The 14,270-nt window shown below is 33.4% G+C and overlaps 1 protein-coding gene across 2 annotated transcripts; it reads left to right on the top strand.

Moving 5' to 3' along the window:
• The first annotated feature begins 5,074 nt into the window (after nt 1–5,074).
• On the top strand, nt 5,075–14,044 carry LOC111375573 (flavin mononucleotide hydrolase 1, chloroplatic). 2 transcript variants are annotated; one of them, XM_022998411.1, is made up of 7 exons: nt 5,076–5,359; nt 6,948–7,023; nt 9,828–9,879; nt 11,279–11,393; nt 11,474–11,544; nt 13,188–13,275; nt 13,684–14,044. In XM_022998411.1, the coding sequence occupies exons 1-7, from the start codon at nt 5,109–5,111 to the stop codon at nt 13,823–13,825; spliced, it is 795 nt and encodes a 264-aa protein (XP_022854179.1). In that variant the 5' UTR covers nt 5,076–5,108; the 3' UTR covers nt 13,826–14,044. The 2 variants fall into 2 exon arrangements, with proteins under 2 accessions (XP_022854180.1, XP_022854179.1); XM_022998412.1 differs by lacking the exons at nt 13,188–13,275; nt 13,684–14,044 and adding an exon at nt 12,197–13,181 and having other exon boundaries at nt 5,075–5,359.
• The last annotated feature ends 226 nt before the right edge of the window (nt 14,045–14,270 follow it).

The following is a 14,270-nucleotide window of genomic DNA, read 5'->3' as shown; positions in this document are numbered from 1 at the left end:
CATTACAAGTCTCATCAAGTGATCATTTCATTTGGTCTTAAGATGAATTTGATCGATGATTGTATATACCACAAGTTCAGTGGGAGCAAGTATATTTTTCTGATTTTATATGTCGATGACATATAGCTTGCCAGCAATGATATATGCTTATTGCACAAATTTCAAGCAAAGAATTTTGAGATGAAAGATCTTGATGACGCCTATTTTGTATTAGGAATTCAGATACACCAAGATCGTTCTCGGGGTATTCTTGGATTATTACAAAAGAGTTATATCGAAAAGGTACTTAAAAAATATGACGTGCAAAATTGTAAACCAGATGACACCCCTGTGGCTAAAGGAGATAAGTTCAGTTTAAGTCAATGCCCCTAAAAATGACTTGAAAATTAAAAAAATGCAGAAGATTCCTTATTCCTCAACTATAGGGAGTCTAATGTATGCTCATATTTGTACGCGTCCGGAGATAGCGTACATTATTATGATGCTAGGGAGATATATAAGTGACTCGAGAATGGATCGTGATGAAGCAGCCAAATGGGTCATACGGTATTTATAGAGAACAAAAGACTACATGCTCACATACAGGAGATCAGATCAGTTAGAGATCATCAATTATTCTGATTCTGATTTTGTGGGATGCCAAGATAGTAGGAGATCCATTGCTATGAAGCATCAAATCATGGAATATGACTACGTAATTTTGTCACTGAGCTGCGCATTATGGACAATATAGAAAGACCGTTCAAGTTATTTTCTGATAATAAATCAGCAGTGTTATATTCCAATAACAGCAGGAGCTTGAAGAAGTTGAAACATATAAAGATCAAGTTCCTGGCTGTCAAAGAAAGAGTTCAGAGTGGACAGGTGTCAATAGAGTATATTGGGACAAACTTCATGGTTGCGGATCCGCTTACTAAAGGATTGGTACCCAAGGTCTTTTATGAGCACACTGCTCATATAGGTGTAATGTCTCTTGAAAATATTTAGTTTTAATGGGAGTTTGCATTTTTTGTGCTGGACACATATACTGCCATTTTGGATATAGCTTAAGGTTAAAGTTATTTTCGGTTATAAGGTTTATTTGGTTTATTATCTCTGAACTTGTATAAAATGATCTCACTAAAATATTAAGGTGGACCAGTTGAAAATAGGCATGTTACAGATCACATCACATCACATGTAATTTCCATGCTACATATCTATGCTTGATCCATGTCATTAGATTATATTGATATACGTGACCATTGATGGGTTTAGTTACAATGAAGGTAGCGAAAGCTGCTTTGGTCCTATATTGATATGATTGACGGACTGGATTGTTTGGGGATGCATTCAGTAATTTTAGCAAAATTCTGAGTACTTATAAGGTTATATTTAATGTACAATTTAAGGTGACACATATAGCTCAAGTATGAGATTGTAAGGATTTTTAATCCATCGATGAGCTTATATGTGTGAATAATTGTGTGTTAAATTAAAAGCTATCGAATTCGGTTGAACCCAATTAAAGTGATCTAATAAGATTTCGATTTTGGACCATTATGTATCCAATTAAATTGTGGATTACATATGTGTAGAGACCGGGCCTAAGTCCCTAATTCCATTATGGGCCGAATTAGGTCAAAAGGACATCGCTATATAAATACGGTTATGGTCCTCGAATCACACGTAGAGAAAATATTGTGTTGTTCATTCTCTTCTACATCCCATCACAGAGAGAAAATAAGACAACTTGTAGATTTGGAGGACTAAATCGCGAGATTCAAGTATTGCATTAATTATGTCTCATTCAAGTACGCTTTTGCTATAATTTATGTATTTCTTGATTATTTCACATGAAAGATCCGATATTTTAAGGTAATAAATTATGAGAAAATTTCATTGGGTGTTAAAATTTGGCTTTGCATTATCAAAAATGTCACTATTTAAATTTTCTATCAAAAATGTCAATTTAGGACATTTTTTACCCTCTGAATTATTTGAATACATTATATATTAATTTTAAAACAGGGGCTTGCAAATTATGAATTTGCATAACAGACCCTTGTCTCCAACATCAAATCTGCTGTTGAAAATCTAGAATTTTTTAAAAGGAAAGAGGAGGGAATTTGAAGTTAGAATCTCCTCATGCTGATCTTTTCTTCGGATTTTACTAAGAGAATTCTTCAAGTTCATAATTATTTTCTTAAGTTTCTTGTTCTTGATATTCATGAATTTTTTTAGTTTCAAAATTCATTCATATGCGAAATATGTTTATGGATCATTTTGGTGCTTCAATTCATATGTTCATTTATTAATGATGGGTCCCCTCATGTGTGAGGAGGCTGTACACCATGCTGTATAGTATGGTGTACAACAAGCATGGTTGTTTCTTCTTCCACTGTCTTTAAAACTCTCTTTGTAGTCGGATGCTCAGTGCAATCCATTATGACCTGCTATTAGGAGTGCACATTGGCTATGGTTCACCAATTATTGCATCCTTGCGGCCATCTCGTAAACCAGACACAACAAAGGGCGGGTTAACTACCTTGAGAGGGTACCTCGATCCTAGCACAATGATTTATCCACGTCAACAGACTTCCATTGAGATAATTCTTTTCTTGTTTCCATAGCGAGTTTCATATTACTTCTAATTTCGAGTTAATCGCTCCAATAGTTATTTAACTTAGGTCCATGTCTTTGATTGGTCACTAAATTTTAAAATGCCGAGTTTTGGCCACTGAACTTTGAAAAATGTTGAGTTTTGATAATTGAATTTAGGTTCATATCTTCGAATACTTACTGAAATTTAAAATGACGAGTTTTGACCATTGAACTTTGAAAAATGTTATACATTACCTACTGAACTTTGAAAAATATTGTATATTACTCATTTAACTTTGAAAAATGTTGTACATTATTTACTGTAAACTAAATATTTTTCAAAATTCAACAATTATACTATTGAGAAATGTTCGGTGACCAGAACTCGACATTTTAAATTTCAGTGAGCAATATAAGACATTGACCTAAGTTCAGTGATCAAAACTCGACACTTTAAATTTCAGGATCAATGAAAGACATAAACCTAAGTTCAGTGATCAGAACTCGACATTTTAAAATTCAGTGATCAATTAAAGATATGAATCTAAGTTCAATGATCATTGGAACAATTTACTCTCTAATTCCTCTGCAGTATTTTGGATAATCTTAATTTAGTTTCGTCCTTGTTTACTAATATTTTCCTGGCAAATTCCAGCATATCCATTCATGTTTAAAGCAATTTCACAGCCAACAATGTAACCCGCAAAAATATAAATCAGTGATCACATATGAAAAATGTAACAACGAAAATATAGTTAAATAAAAGAAATCGAAACCATAAAGTTAAGAATCAACCACATCAATTAGAGAAAAGGGGTTTCTCCAAACTTTGTTCATACATTGTATTTGGTAGCTGTAAAATCATTTGGCGGCGCCATCTCCTCAGGACATAATTTAGTGGTGTAAAGGATAGGAGTGGGGTTATCTCACGCCTTGCTGGCAGCCGCAGTATGGGGGTTCGATTCCCGAAATATGGAATTAGACTCCTTGTAGGCGCAGTGTACAGACAGCTCTTGTTCCCTAACTTATTGGGACACATCCTGCGATTTACGTCTCTCGCAAAGCTCTAGGGATGGAGCGGTGGGAGCTCTCAAGGTTGGGGTTCAACCTTTTTTTAGAAATAATGCTTTTCTTGGATTTTGCAGCTCCATTATAATGGCCCCTGCCACTGCTGCAAATGTTGGAAGGGGTGCAAGAAAACGAACTCACCAATGAAACCATGCTTCTTTTTTTTAATAGAAACATTTTGGAGACCACCCAGATTCAATATCATCAAATATGAGATTGAATTTTTGGGATTTTAAGAGTTTATATCAAAATTTGTAAAGCTTTTTGGATTTTGACGAGGAGAAAGTAGTGCCCTGGGTCTCTTGTGACGGTGGAAGGGCAGGGTGGTCCCGGGAAGAAAACATGAGAAATTTGCAGTTGAATCATCAAACTTTGACAAATGGAGTATATGGTCCTTATTTAATTTTTCCTTTTTGATCTTTCTACTTCGTGCGCTCGTAGAAATAAACAAATAAAAAATTTAGAAAAACAGTCGAATAGAACTTCCATTTGCATACAATTTACAAATTTAGATAAATATTAATTTCAACTGCACGTTCATATATATTACTCGTTATTATTATTTACATATTTCGTTTGATTCATTATTATTGATTTCACTATTCTTATTTGTAAATTTGTCAAATTGAGAATTAAATCTCTTTGAAATTTTCATGTTCTCATCTCTTTATATTTATAAAAACTTATCCCTTTTTCTAAGGGTCCAAATCGAAGGGTGCATGTATTATTTCTCAAGTCATTCTTGTAAATGGAATTAATTTTTGATAATTTTTTAATTGATGTATAATGTGTCTATTTATAATCTTAGCACAAATCATATGAGTTCATGGAAAATCGTTATTATACATGGATTTTTTTATTTGATTTTATATTTTATAAACATTAGCGTGGGATTCGAATAATCTATTGCATTTCACCTAACATAAAAAAAAGTCACATTGTCTGTTCCCCATCAAACAGTCTCATGCAAGTTTTTTGGTATAAACTTAATTTGGTGTCAACTGAATCTAACCAAAACATTGTCAACAACGACCGTCTAGCCCATCTCTTGTGATTGATTGAGTTTTTTATTTGATTTTATATTTTATAAACATTAGCGTGGGATTCGAATAATCTATTGCATTTCACCTAACATAAAAAAAAGTCATATTGTCTGTTCCCCATCAAACAGTCTCATGCAAGTTTTTTGGTATAAACTTAATTTGGTGTCAACTGAATCTAACCAAAACATTGTCAACAATGACCGTTTAGCCCATCTCTTGTGAGTGATTGAATAAAATACCGTTGAAAGAAGAGGTGGAAGTATCTCTCATGACCTTTTAACAAGACATTGGGTACAAAAGGATTCAATTGCACCAAAAATCAAAGTTTGAGGACGTAAATGTCAAAATTGCAGTCAACTTAGGCTTAACAAATGTCATCCATCTTCAGTACAATACAAGCAGCAGCTGCTGCAAATGGCTATGTCCACGGTTGCTTTTAGATATACGCCTCCCTCATTCAGCACATTTCCGATCTTGAAAATACCACCACCATTCAGAAATTCTACCAAGATGATGTCTTTGAAAGGCAATACCTCTATTTCGTCCCTTGATGACAGTTATGGTAAGAGTAATACAAAAACAAGGAAGCTGCCGATACTTCTATTCGATGTCATGGACACCATCGTCCGAGACCCTTTTTATCACGATATCCCCGCCTTCTTCGGGTATCTCTCTTTATCAAACTCTCTCTCTCTCCCCTTTTTTTTTTTTTTTTTAAATTCTTGGTTGAGTACTTTGATCTTTACTGGTTGGTTGTTAATGCTGTGAAATTGTTCCAGTTGTTTTTCACTGTTATATGTTTCTCAATTAATCAATTTAAGAGCGGTTATTGATTTAGCTGGAAAATGTTCACCTTTATAAGTTGTTTCACTTGAATTCTGAAATTTATGTAAACAATATGTTTTCTTTGAGGTGATATTCTTACAAGTAAAAATCGAATTCTAATTTGACTTTTGTTTGAGATTTTAATTGTAATCCTCTGACAGTGGTGAGGATATCTTACAAAATATAAATGGAAATGAAGCTAACGTAAGTCACACCTCTACATTGAGTTGTTTCCCTTGAATTTTTGACATTTATGCACACAATTTATTGTCTTGGCAGGGGAATTCTCATAAATGAAAAACGAATTCCAGTTTGGTTTTTGGTTTTGTGAATTTAAATGGTAATAATCCTCTGACAACGATGAGGATATCTTATAAAATATAAATGGAAATGAAGCTGACATAAGGCACAATGTTAATACCAAGAAGTGTACGATTTAAAGAGTGTGGCAAAATATCAACGAAAACAAGATCATGCCCCCAACAGAAAGATTCTTAAGTTTCTGACACTAGTTTTTTGTAGCAAGCTGTGATCTTCTACCATTTTCCTTTTCAAATAATAGTTTGATGACAAAAGATTATTCAAGATGCCGATATATCCGTGTGAAGAAATGAATCAGCTTTAGCCCTTGCTTTTGAACAATAGAATTTCTTGTGCTCAGTTTTTTGTTAGCTGAAAGCAGCCAGAGGGGCTCCCTTCCCTCCTCTATTAGTGGGCTCTGTCCCTTGTTTCATTGGTCCGCAAGTCCAAGTAAACAATATTTAGCTTACGTGACATTTTGACATGGATTAAAGCTTTTTTAGCTTGAGTTTTGTCATTTCTGAAGAAAATTATCCATTTAGCTTTGCCCAATTTTGGGGGAGACAATATTCTTAGTGTGCTCTGGCTCAAAAATCACAAATATTCAAAGTTGGCATAGTTGAATTGTAAAGACGAAAGTATTTGTTTGGCATAACACCAGTATTTCTAAATTATCAATATTTCCTTCATCCTTATGTTTAAAAATGTTTATATGTGTGTAGTGATGATTGTTCTCTCCTTGAACTCTGTCTAAGTGAAAGGCCAAATGTCTGGGAGTGAATAAAATGCGCCCCCCCCCTAAATACCTAGAATTTTGAATTTATCAATATAGGCCTGTTCACTACTTTGCTTCGCTAAATATCTTTTCTTAAGACTTGGGACTTGCTTTTGAAATGAGCCTTTTACTTAGCTTGAGTTCTGTTTGGGATTCCTACCATGAGATCTGCTTGAATAGCCAGGACATCTGTAACTTGGGTCCTTTCACTATTTTCTGATAGCTGTTACCGACAACCTTGAATTCTTTACCTTTATTCTGTATTCCCTTCCTTTTGCATAACAACCTTTTCTGTTTAACTACATAGATCATAATTTTCCCTGTTCTGTTGGCATTTGAGATTTCTTGTTCAGTTTGTCTATGAAGGAACTTCTAGAATGCAAGCATCCTACTGCCTGGATAGAGTTTGAAAAGGGTCTTATTAATGAGGTATATCACTAATACTGTGAATGTTTATTTTGATGGAACTGTTACTACTAGCTTCTGATAAGTGAAGAAAAAAATCTTCTGATAATGAAACTACTGCCATTTGGGCACATGCTTAGAGAGGATGTTTCACCAATAATTGGAATTTTGTAATTTTAGGCAGTACAATACATATCTATTGGCCTTACAGAGTCAATGCACAATTTTCTTGGATTCATATTAATGGATTTAGATCTGTTGCATTACCATACTAAACTTATTCTTGGGGCAGTCTGAATTCTAAAATATAAGTGTGGGCTTATCTTGGTTTGAAAAACTAATATAAGTTGGGCTATTGATGGGTGCAAGCTTATGGATCAGACTTACAATCCCCTAACAACTTATCATCGTAACAATTCTTTAGTTTTGCTTGTCCTCTGGACCCAAATATGTAGCACCCCAAAATTTTCATAAATCTTGAGGTGTTATGAAAACTCACTTCTGTTTGTTTTGAACATGGAACGATAATTTTCTTTATAAATAAAAGTGCTGAATATCCATAAACTTAAGTTATACATGAAAAAAATATAGACATGAATGATTAATTAATTTAAAAACATGTTTTTGAATAAATTTAAACTAACTAAAATTTAAAGACATAAAAACTTAATGTTCCTTTGATCTACTTGACAGCCCGCATCACCATCTTGCCACAGATCCAATCAACCCGAACTAGCCTGTAAAATTACAGCAAGAGTGAATATTTAAAAATACTCAGTAAGAGACGTGCAGTTTTCATAGACAATTATATGACATTGAATTAAATATTGCATACCATATTTCTTATGAAGTATAACGATGACCAAGCAATACACTCATTAGTAGTACTTTGAATTCCCGAAGGATTTCACACGTCGTTAGAAAGAACTCAGTACAGTTCACATTCCGTTAGGTCGAACTCGAAAGTCTACAGGCAATTCATGCATAATTAATTGAACATAAAAGTATACGAAAACAACCACTTGCATATAAAGTATCTTACCTCGTTAGATCTAACAAATTGTTGAACTAAGTATGAATTCACTTTCCAAATTATTTTCCTAAATCTCTCTGCCACCGTGTTAAATTTGTCGGTACTATCTAGTTTTGTGTGGTGAATAATGCAGCCTATTGCTTGATATTTATAGTTGAAACAATAGAGTTTTGAAACAATTGAAATATAGTTTATGTGTTCCATACAAATTTGTCAAGATAGGTTTCAATATGTAGATAAAATATAACTATCACATCAAACTTATCAATCTATTTTATAGGCTACATAGGACACGCACGTGGACCAATGTTAATTGGTTTCATTGAATTGGATTATATATAGGGTCCAGTACCTAGTATAATAATTGTATTTCATGCAACTAGGAGACAATGCCACGTATTGCTAATGCATTTGTACAAAAAGAGGTTTTATTTTATAGAGGTGTACTAGCATTAGGATTACCTTAAAACTTGTTTTTCCTAGTCAACTTATTATTCAAATCCCAAGGGATAATAGTGAAAGGAGCTACAAAACTAATCAACTAAAAAGGTTTTCTATATCCAACCCTAGATAGACATGATTGCCCCACATCCAAATCCTATTTTAGTAAAAATAAAAACTAATAAATGATAATTCGTTTAAACTTGGCCCAACTCTAACTTATCCAAATTAGCTTTTTCTTAGGTCAAAGACTTTTAATTAATTACGACCTACAAAAAGAGTCCTTGATATTTAAGATCTCTTTCTATTGATACTTAAATATTTGGCCCAAGTCTAATTTATCCAAATTAGTTTTTTCTTAGGTTGAAGACTTCTAATTAATTACGATCTACAAAAAGAGTTCTTGATATTTAAGATCTCTTTCTATCGATACTTAATTATTTGGCCCAATTAAAATAGGAATTTAGAACCTTTCATTTTATTCCTCAATTTTTCAAAATATACAAATATGCCATATAAAGCAAAATCAATTTTTTTTCTGAAATTTCCGGGTGTTACAAAATAATTCTGGAGCTTTGTTGTCCACCTCGTAAACTGAGAGACAATAAAATTTGGTCCAAAGGGAAGCGCCACCGTCTTGTGGAAATATTTAAAGGAAGGATGTATAAGTTGAAGCATCCCAAGTGACAATGATGGAGTTAATTTCACTCTTGATGATTTGAAGGAGGATTTTATTGTAGGATAAGGCAGATGTACAGATCAACAAAATATTTTTCAGATTCATATAATAAAAACTTTCAAAGGGATGAATTAGATTTGCTACTGGCTGTGCCTCTCTTAAGGTCCAGAACTTTGTATCTTCTTCTTGCAAGCATTTGTTTGGTTATGTTGTCATCTTCTTTCCTTTAGATAAACCACTGAATGGGTGGGCTTCTTTCAGGACTTCCATAAGGGTTCTCGAATTTTTGACTTTGATGGTTCTGTCATATCGTGTTTATACTGCATCAATCAATTTGATTCCCGAGAATGAAACGGACCCCTACAAAAGAGTGCGAATAAACAGCTCAAGTTTTGAGTAGAGTAGTTATAACACCCCGAACAGAACAATAGATTCTCCTTACCATATGAATTGCATATGCCTCTAAAAGATTCATCTACATTTATTATGGAATACTAATTTATCTTCAATAAGTACTTTAAACTTTCACCTTTTATATCTGAACCATTCAATCTGTGAAAAGGATATATTCTTATTACAAATTGCATGTAATTGAGTTGAAGCTGACTGGTGAATAATTTTGCCTTGACTTTGCATTTTATTTGTTTTTCATATTCTAATTTTAGTTATTTCCAGATGGAGCTAGCTAGAAAGTTTTTCAAAGATGGAAGGTCATTTGATTTGGAGGGTAAGTGAGAACTCTCACCGGACAGATAGATTACCTATCTAATATAAAAGAATCCTACGCTTATTTTATTGATCATAAATTGTCTCTGTATGCAACCTTATTATTGTTCTCATGAGATTCTGATCAAGCATTGACTTGTAGCAATGGGCGTGCTTTTCTGCTAAATGCTGCTATTCACAATGATGATTGTAAAATATTGATTTTTTATTATTATTATTTTTTCCGGGGAATGTTGAATGGACAAAAGTATTTAACAAAGATTTTTGACAAATAATCTCAACTCTTGTATCAAATTAATCTAATGGTGTAGATCTAACTTAACAAAATATAATAATTAATAATATTTCAATGTGATTTCTTGAGAATGAATTTTTCCTTCTTTTTGTTACAGGTTCTTTCACTTTTTTCGATTCACTGATTAGGTTTTTGTCTTTTTTAATTTTTTAATTTTTTTTTTTTTTTAAAAGTTAGATCTACGCCATTAGATTAATTTGATACGAGGGTTAAGATTATCTGTCAAATACCTTTGTTAGTTGAATGCTCCCCTTTTATAATTTTAGATGTTTGGGATGCATTATTTTAATTATTAAATAATTTTAGAATGATTAAGTATTTAAAAAAAAAAAAAAAACCCTTTTTACGCCTAAGCCTAGGCTCGTAAAGCTTGAAACTTAGCTTTCACGCGTAGTCACACTTATATGGTTTTTTAGAGCACTGTTATACTCTTTTTTGAGGCCTTCCTACTTGGTGCATTTCTAGAATTTATCATCAAGCAATTGCCATTTCTTGACTTGACCAGCCACTTACCAACTTCAGTTCACACCTTCATAAAATTACTGACCACTCTTACCTTTGAAATCCAAAGGGGGCAGAAAAACTAACCAAGCTAGTTGAAACTTAGGTTGAGATTGTGTTTGGCTTAACTAGAGCTCTTGTGACATTGGACTCAATGGTAGAGCACTCAGCTTGTAAGTTCAGCTAGAATCTTTTACATATTTGGATGAAACAAGGAATTTGTCCACACTATCAGTAAGTTAGTAAGACTGTGATGATCGCGAAAGGGAATGAATGGCAAAAATACCATGTCATATCAATGGAGGCTTGTTCAGAAATCAAGCCTAGGTTGAACTCAAGTAGCTGCTTGGCTAAAAAATTAAACTAAGCTTGGACCATTCTATTTTCTTTTTAGCTCAGTTTGGCTCCTTTCAAACTTTTATCATTGAACAAATGGAAATGGAGAAACAAAAGTAGGAAATGAATTTTTTGTTTAAAAATGAGAGAAAAGCGAGTCTAAATGGGCCTAATTATCATTTGCCTTCTCATCAAGTAAATCCTCATGCTTTTCCCCATTTATTTTTCTTACAAATTGTGGAGATATGAATAGCATTCTTCCTTGCAGGCCTCAAAAGCTGTATGAGAACAGGATACTCTTATATTGAAGGGGTTGAAGAATTACTTCAAGCTTTAAAGAAAAATAGATATGAAATGCATGCTTTCACTAATTACCCCATCTGGTATATTCAGATTTTTTAGCTTGTAAAATCCTTAGAGAGCCATTTGACTCTAGTTTCTTTATCAAAATTTTCTCTTGCAGGTATAAAATAATTGAGGACAAGCTAAAACTATCATCTTACTTCTCCTGGACATTCTGTTCATGTATGATGGGTAATTTCCATGTCCTTATTTTGCACCTGGCGTTCTCTGTCTTAGAGCTGCAAACTTACTTTCCATATTTAGCTTCTGCTTAAAGGGTTTTGATTATTGATTTTTTCATGAAAAGGGATTCTATCTCAAATCAGAATGTTCCTGTTGTTTTGGTTGAGTTATTAAAAACCTCTATCTTATTGGATTACAACCTTAAATGATTTAGAGAACATTTTCGATTGATTCATTTGTCGCTCGCTTCAATTGCTTCGTACCTTCTCTCTACATTGCGTTCCACTTGTTCTCTGCCTTTTTTTGTCGTCTTTTGTTCTCTTTTCACAATCCATGTCATTGATGTTGCAAAAATAATTGGACTGTAGAAGATAGAAAGGAAACAAATGGTGAAAATATAATAAGTGAAAACTGTCAACAATATTTAAAAACGAGCAGTTCATAAATTTGTGTGGGCACAATCGTATGAACCTTATCTTGGAACCTTAAGGCCATTAAAGTTCGGGAATTTGGTTTCTCTACAGGCCTGTTATACCTTATCTTATTGATCCTATGCTTCTGTAATGAACTTGATCGTGGATGGTTAATGAGTTTTGATGCTGTAGCACTTTTAAGTTCTTGTTACATTTATACTTGTCTTATGACATGCTTGATTTCCTAGTGATCATCCATTCAGTTCAAGATCTTGAAGAGCTTGATCATGCCACAGGCTTTGTTTTCTGGGCTTACTTCTCTCAGTTCGAGATCATACGGATGAACCTTCAAGATTATCTGTAGCCAAGTTTGCTGTCTTATAATCCCTCTCTCACTTCCACTCCTTTGAGTCCAAAATCAATCTGATGAATTTTTTTCTAATCTCACAAGTTATGATGTACAGCTGAAGTCTTGATGTCACTATGTAATATGAACCCAATGATGCAGCACAATATGTCCAAAAAGAGAACATGGAGAAGAAAAAATTACAATAGAGGAAGAGAGAAGAAAAGAGACGAGAAGAAGATTGTACTTCGAAGGAAAGCTACCAGACCAACAGAATGAAAAATTACCTAATTCAGAATTAATAACTATGAAAAGAAAGAAATAATGAAATTCAATCTAAATAACTACCAAAAGAATCATGCTACAGTGATATGATCATTGACATAATGGTTTACATAGTATCACATGGCATTTCATCATTTGACTATTTTAAACACGATTAGCTTTTTCATCCAATCACATCTTGCTAACTAACATTATGTTACTTCATTTGTCAACAATTTTCTGTCAAAGTGGCATAACCCCTTCCAAAATGTTCCTTGTTCTTCTGCCTAAAGTTAAAATCTAGAATCGTTATGGTAAGCCTTCACCCACTCTCATCTCTTATGCAGCTGTCAAGGATAAGTTTTGAGATGCAGAGTTTGTCCTTCTGTGAAACCATCAACCAAGACTTCGAACAGTTGAAATTAACTGATGGAGTTCATCATAGACATTAAATTGAAGACTTACCAGTTTTAGCCACTCATTCTAGGAAAAGAAATTGGATTTATATCAAGGGATTTTTTCTTATAATTGATTTATATCCACTGCAGCAAAAATTCAACCTTTAAATTATCAGTTACAATTTTCTCCTCCGGGTGCCCTCTAAGCCAACCTAAACTTTGCGAATGCAGGGAAGAGAAAGCCTGATCCTGATATTTACTTGGATGTTTTGAAGCACCTAAAGGTTGAGCCAGCAAACTGTGTTTTTGTTGATGACAGGTACTGTTACTATTTTCGGTGAGAATTTACGGATTGATGAAGCACGGATAATGGATCTCATGCAAGAACTGATCCATTATTATACCAATAACCATAGTCGAATTTCTTTTTGTTTTAATGTGCAAATTTATGCTCCACAGGATGTTTGACACTTTGTACTTTTTGTCACTTAAACTAGTGATCTTCTATTGTGCATGCTGGTTTTGATCACTTTTTTTTTGAGATTTTGATGAAGTTTGTAACAAGAACATAGCATGATCTAATACATTAACCCTACATCTTGCCCGAAAGAGATGCAAAATGATGTTTATTTCTTAGAGCATTCGTGCTGCTTCCTTTGTGTTTATGCTGGAGAATGAGGCATTCTGTTTGTTGATCACTGACATGTATTATGGTTTACTGCAACAGGATGAGAAATGTAGAGGTAGCTATTGATGCTGGCTTCATCGGTCTTCAATTCAAGAACGTGGATTTGCTGCACAAAGATCTCTCTCGCCTAGGCATTCATATTCAAACAAGTGAACTCGACTTTGCAGATTGTTCACAATAATGCTATCCTCCCTGAGCTAGTAATTACTGTTTGTTTTTATACTTTTCATTTTGTTTCTTTTTTGCTGCTCTTCTTTTGGCTTAGAATGGTGTAGACTACAATAAATTCTTCAACATATAATCACGAAAATAAGAAATCATCAATTGTAAAACTCGATATTTTTAGATTCTGATGCAGAGGGAATCACCTTTGCTTACAAAGCTGTTGTATCTTATAATTTTTTAAAATGTTATGAAATTAGTTGCAAAGGTTATTGAATTGTTGCCAGCCAGTGAAATGGGAGATATGAAAGGTTTAGCTCCCAGTTTTGTGGAAATTAAAATTAGATTTTTAGTAGATTTTGATAAAAGTTAATTAAATGCATGGTTAAAATTAGTTGTTGACTTGACCTAAATTAAAATTTTAATCAAATAGGGGGCTTGGTGATTGGATAAAATTCAATTCA

This window comes from Olea europaea, unplaced genomic scaffold (genome assembly GCF_002742605.1).
Source record: "Olea europaea var. sylvestris unplaced genomic scaffold, O_europaea_v1 scaffold139, whole genome shotgun sequence".
In the NCBI taxonomy this organism is placed as follows: Eukaryota; Viridiplantae; Streptophyta; class Magnoliopsida; order Lamiales; family Oleaceae; genus Olea; species Olea europaea.
Note: the sequence above shows the minus strand (reverse complement) of the source record. Positions and strands in the feature narration are given on the sequence as shown.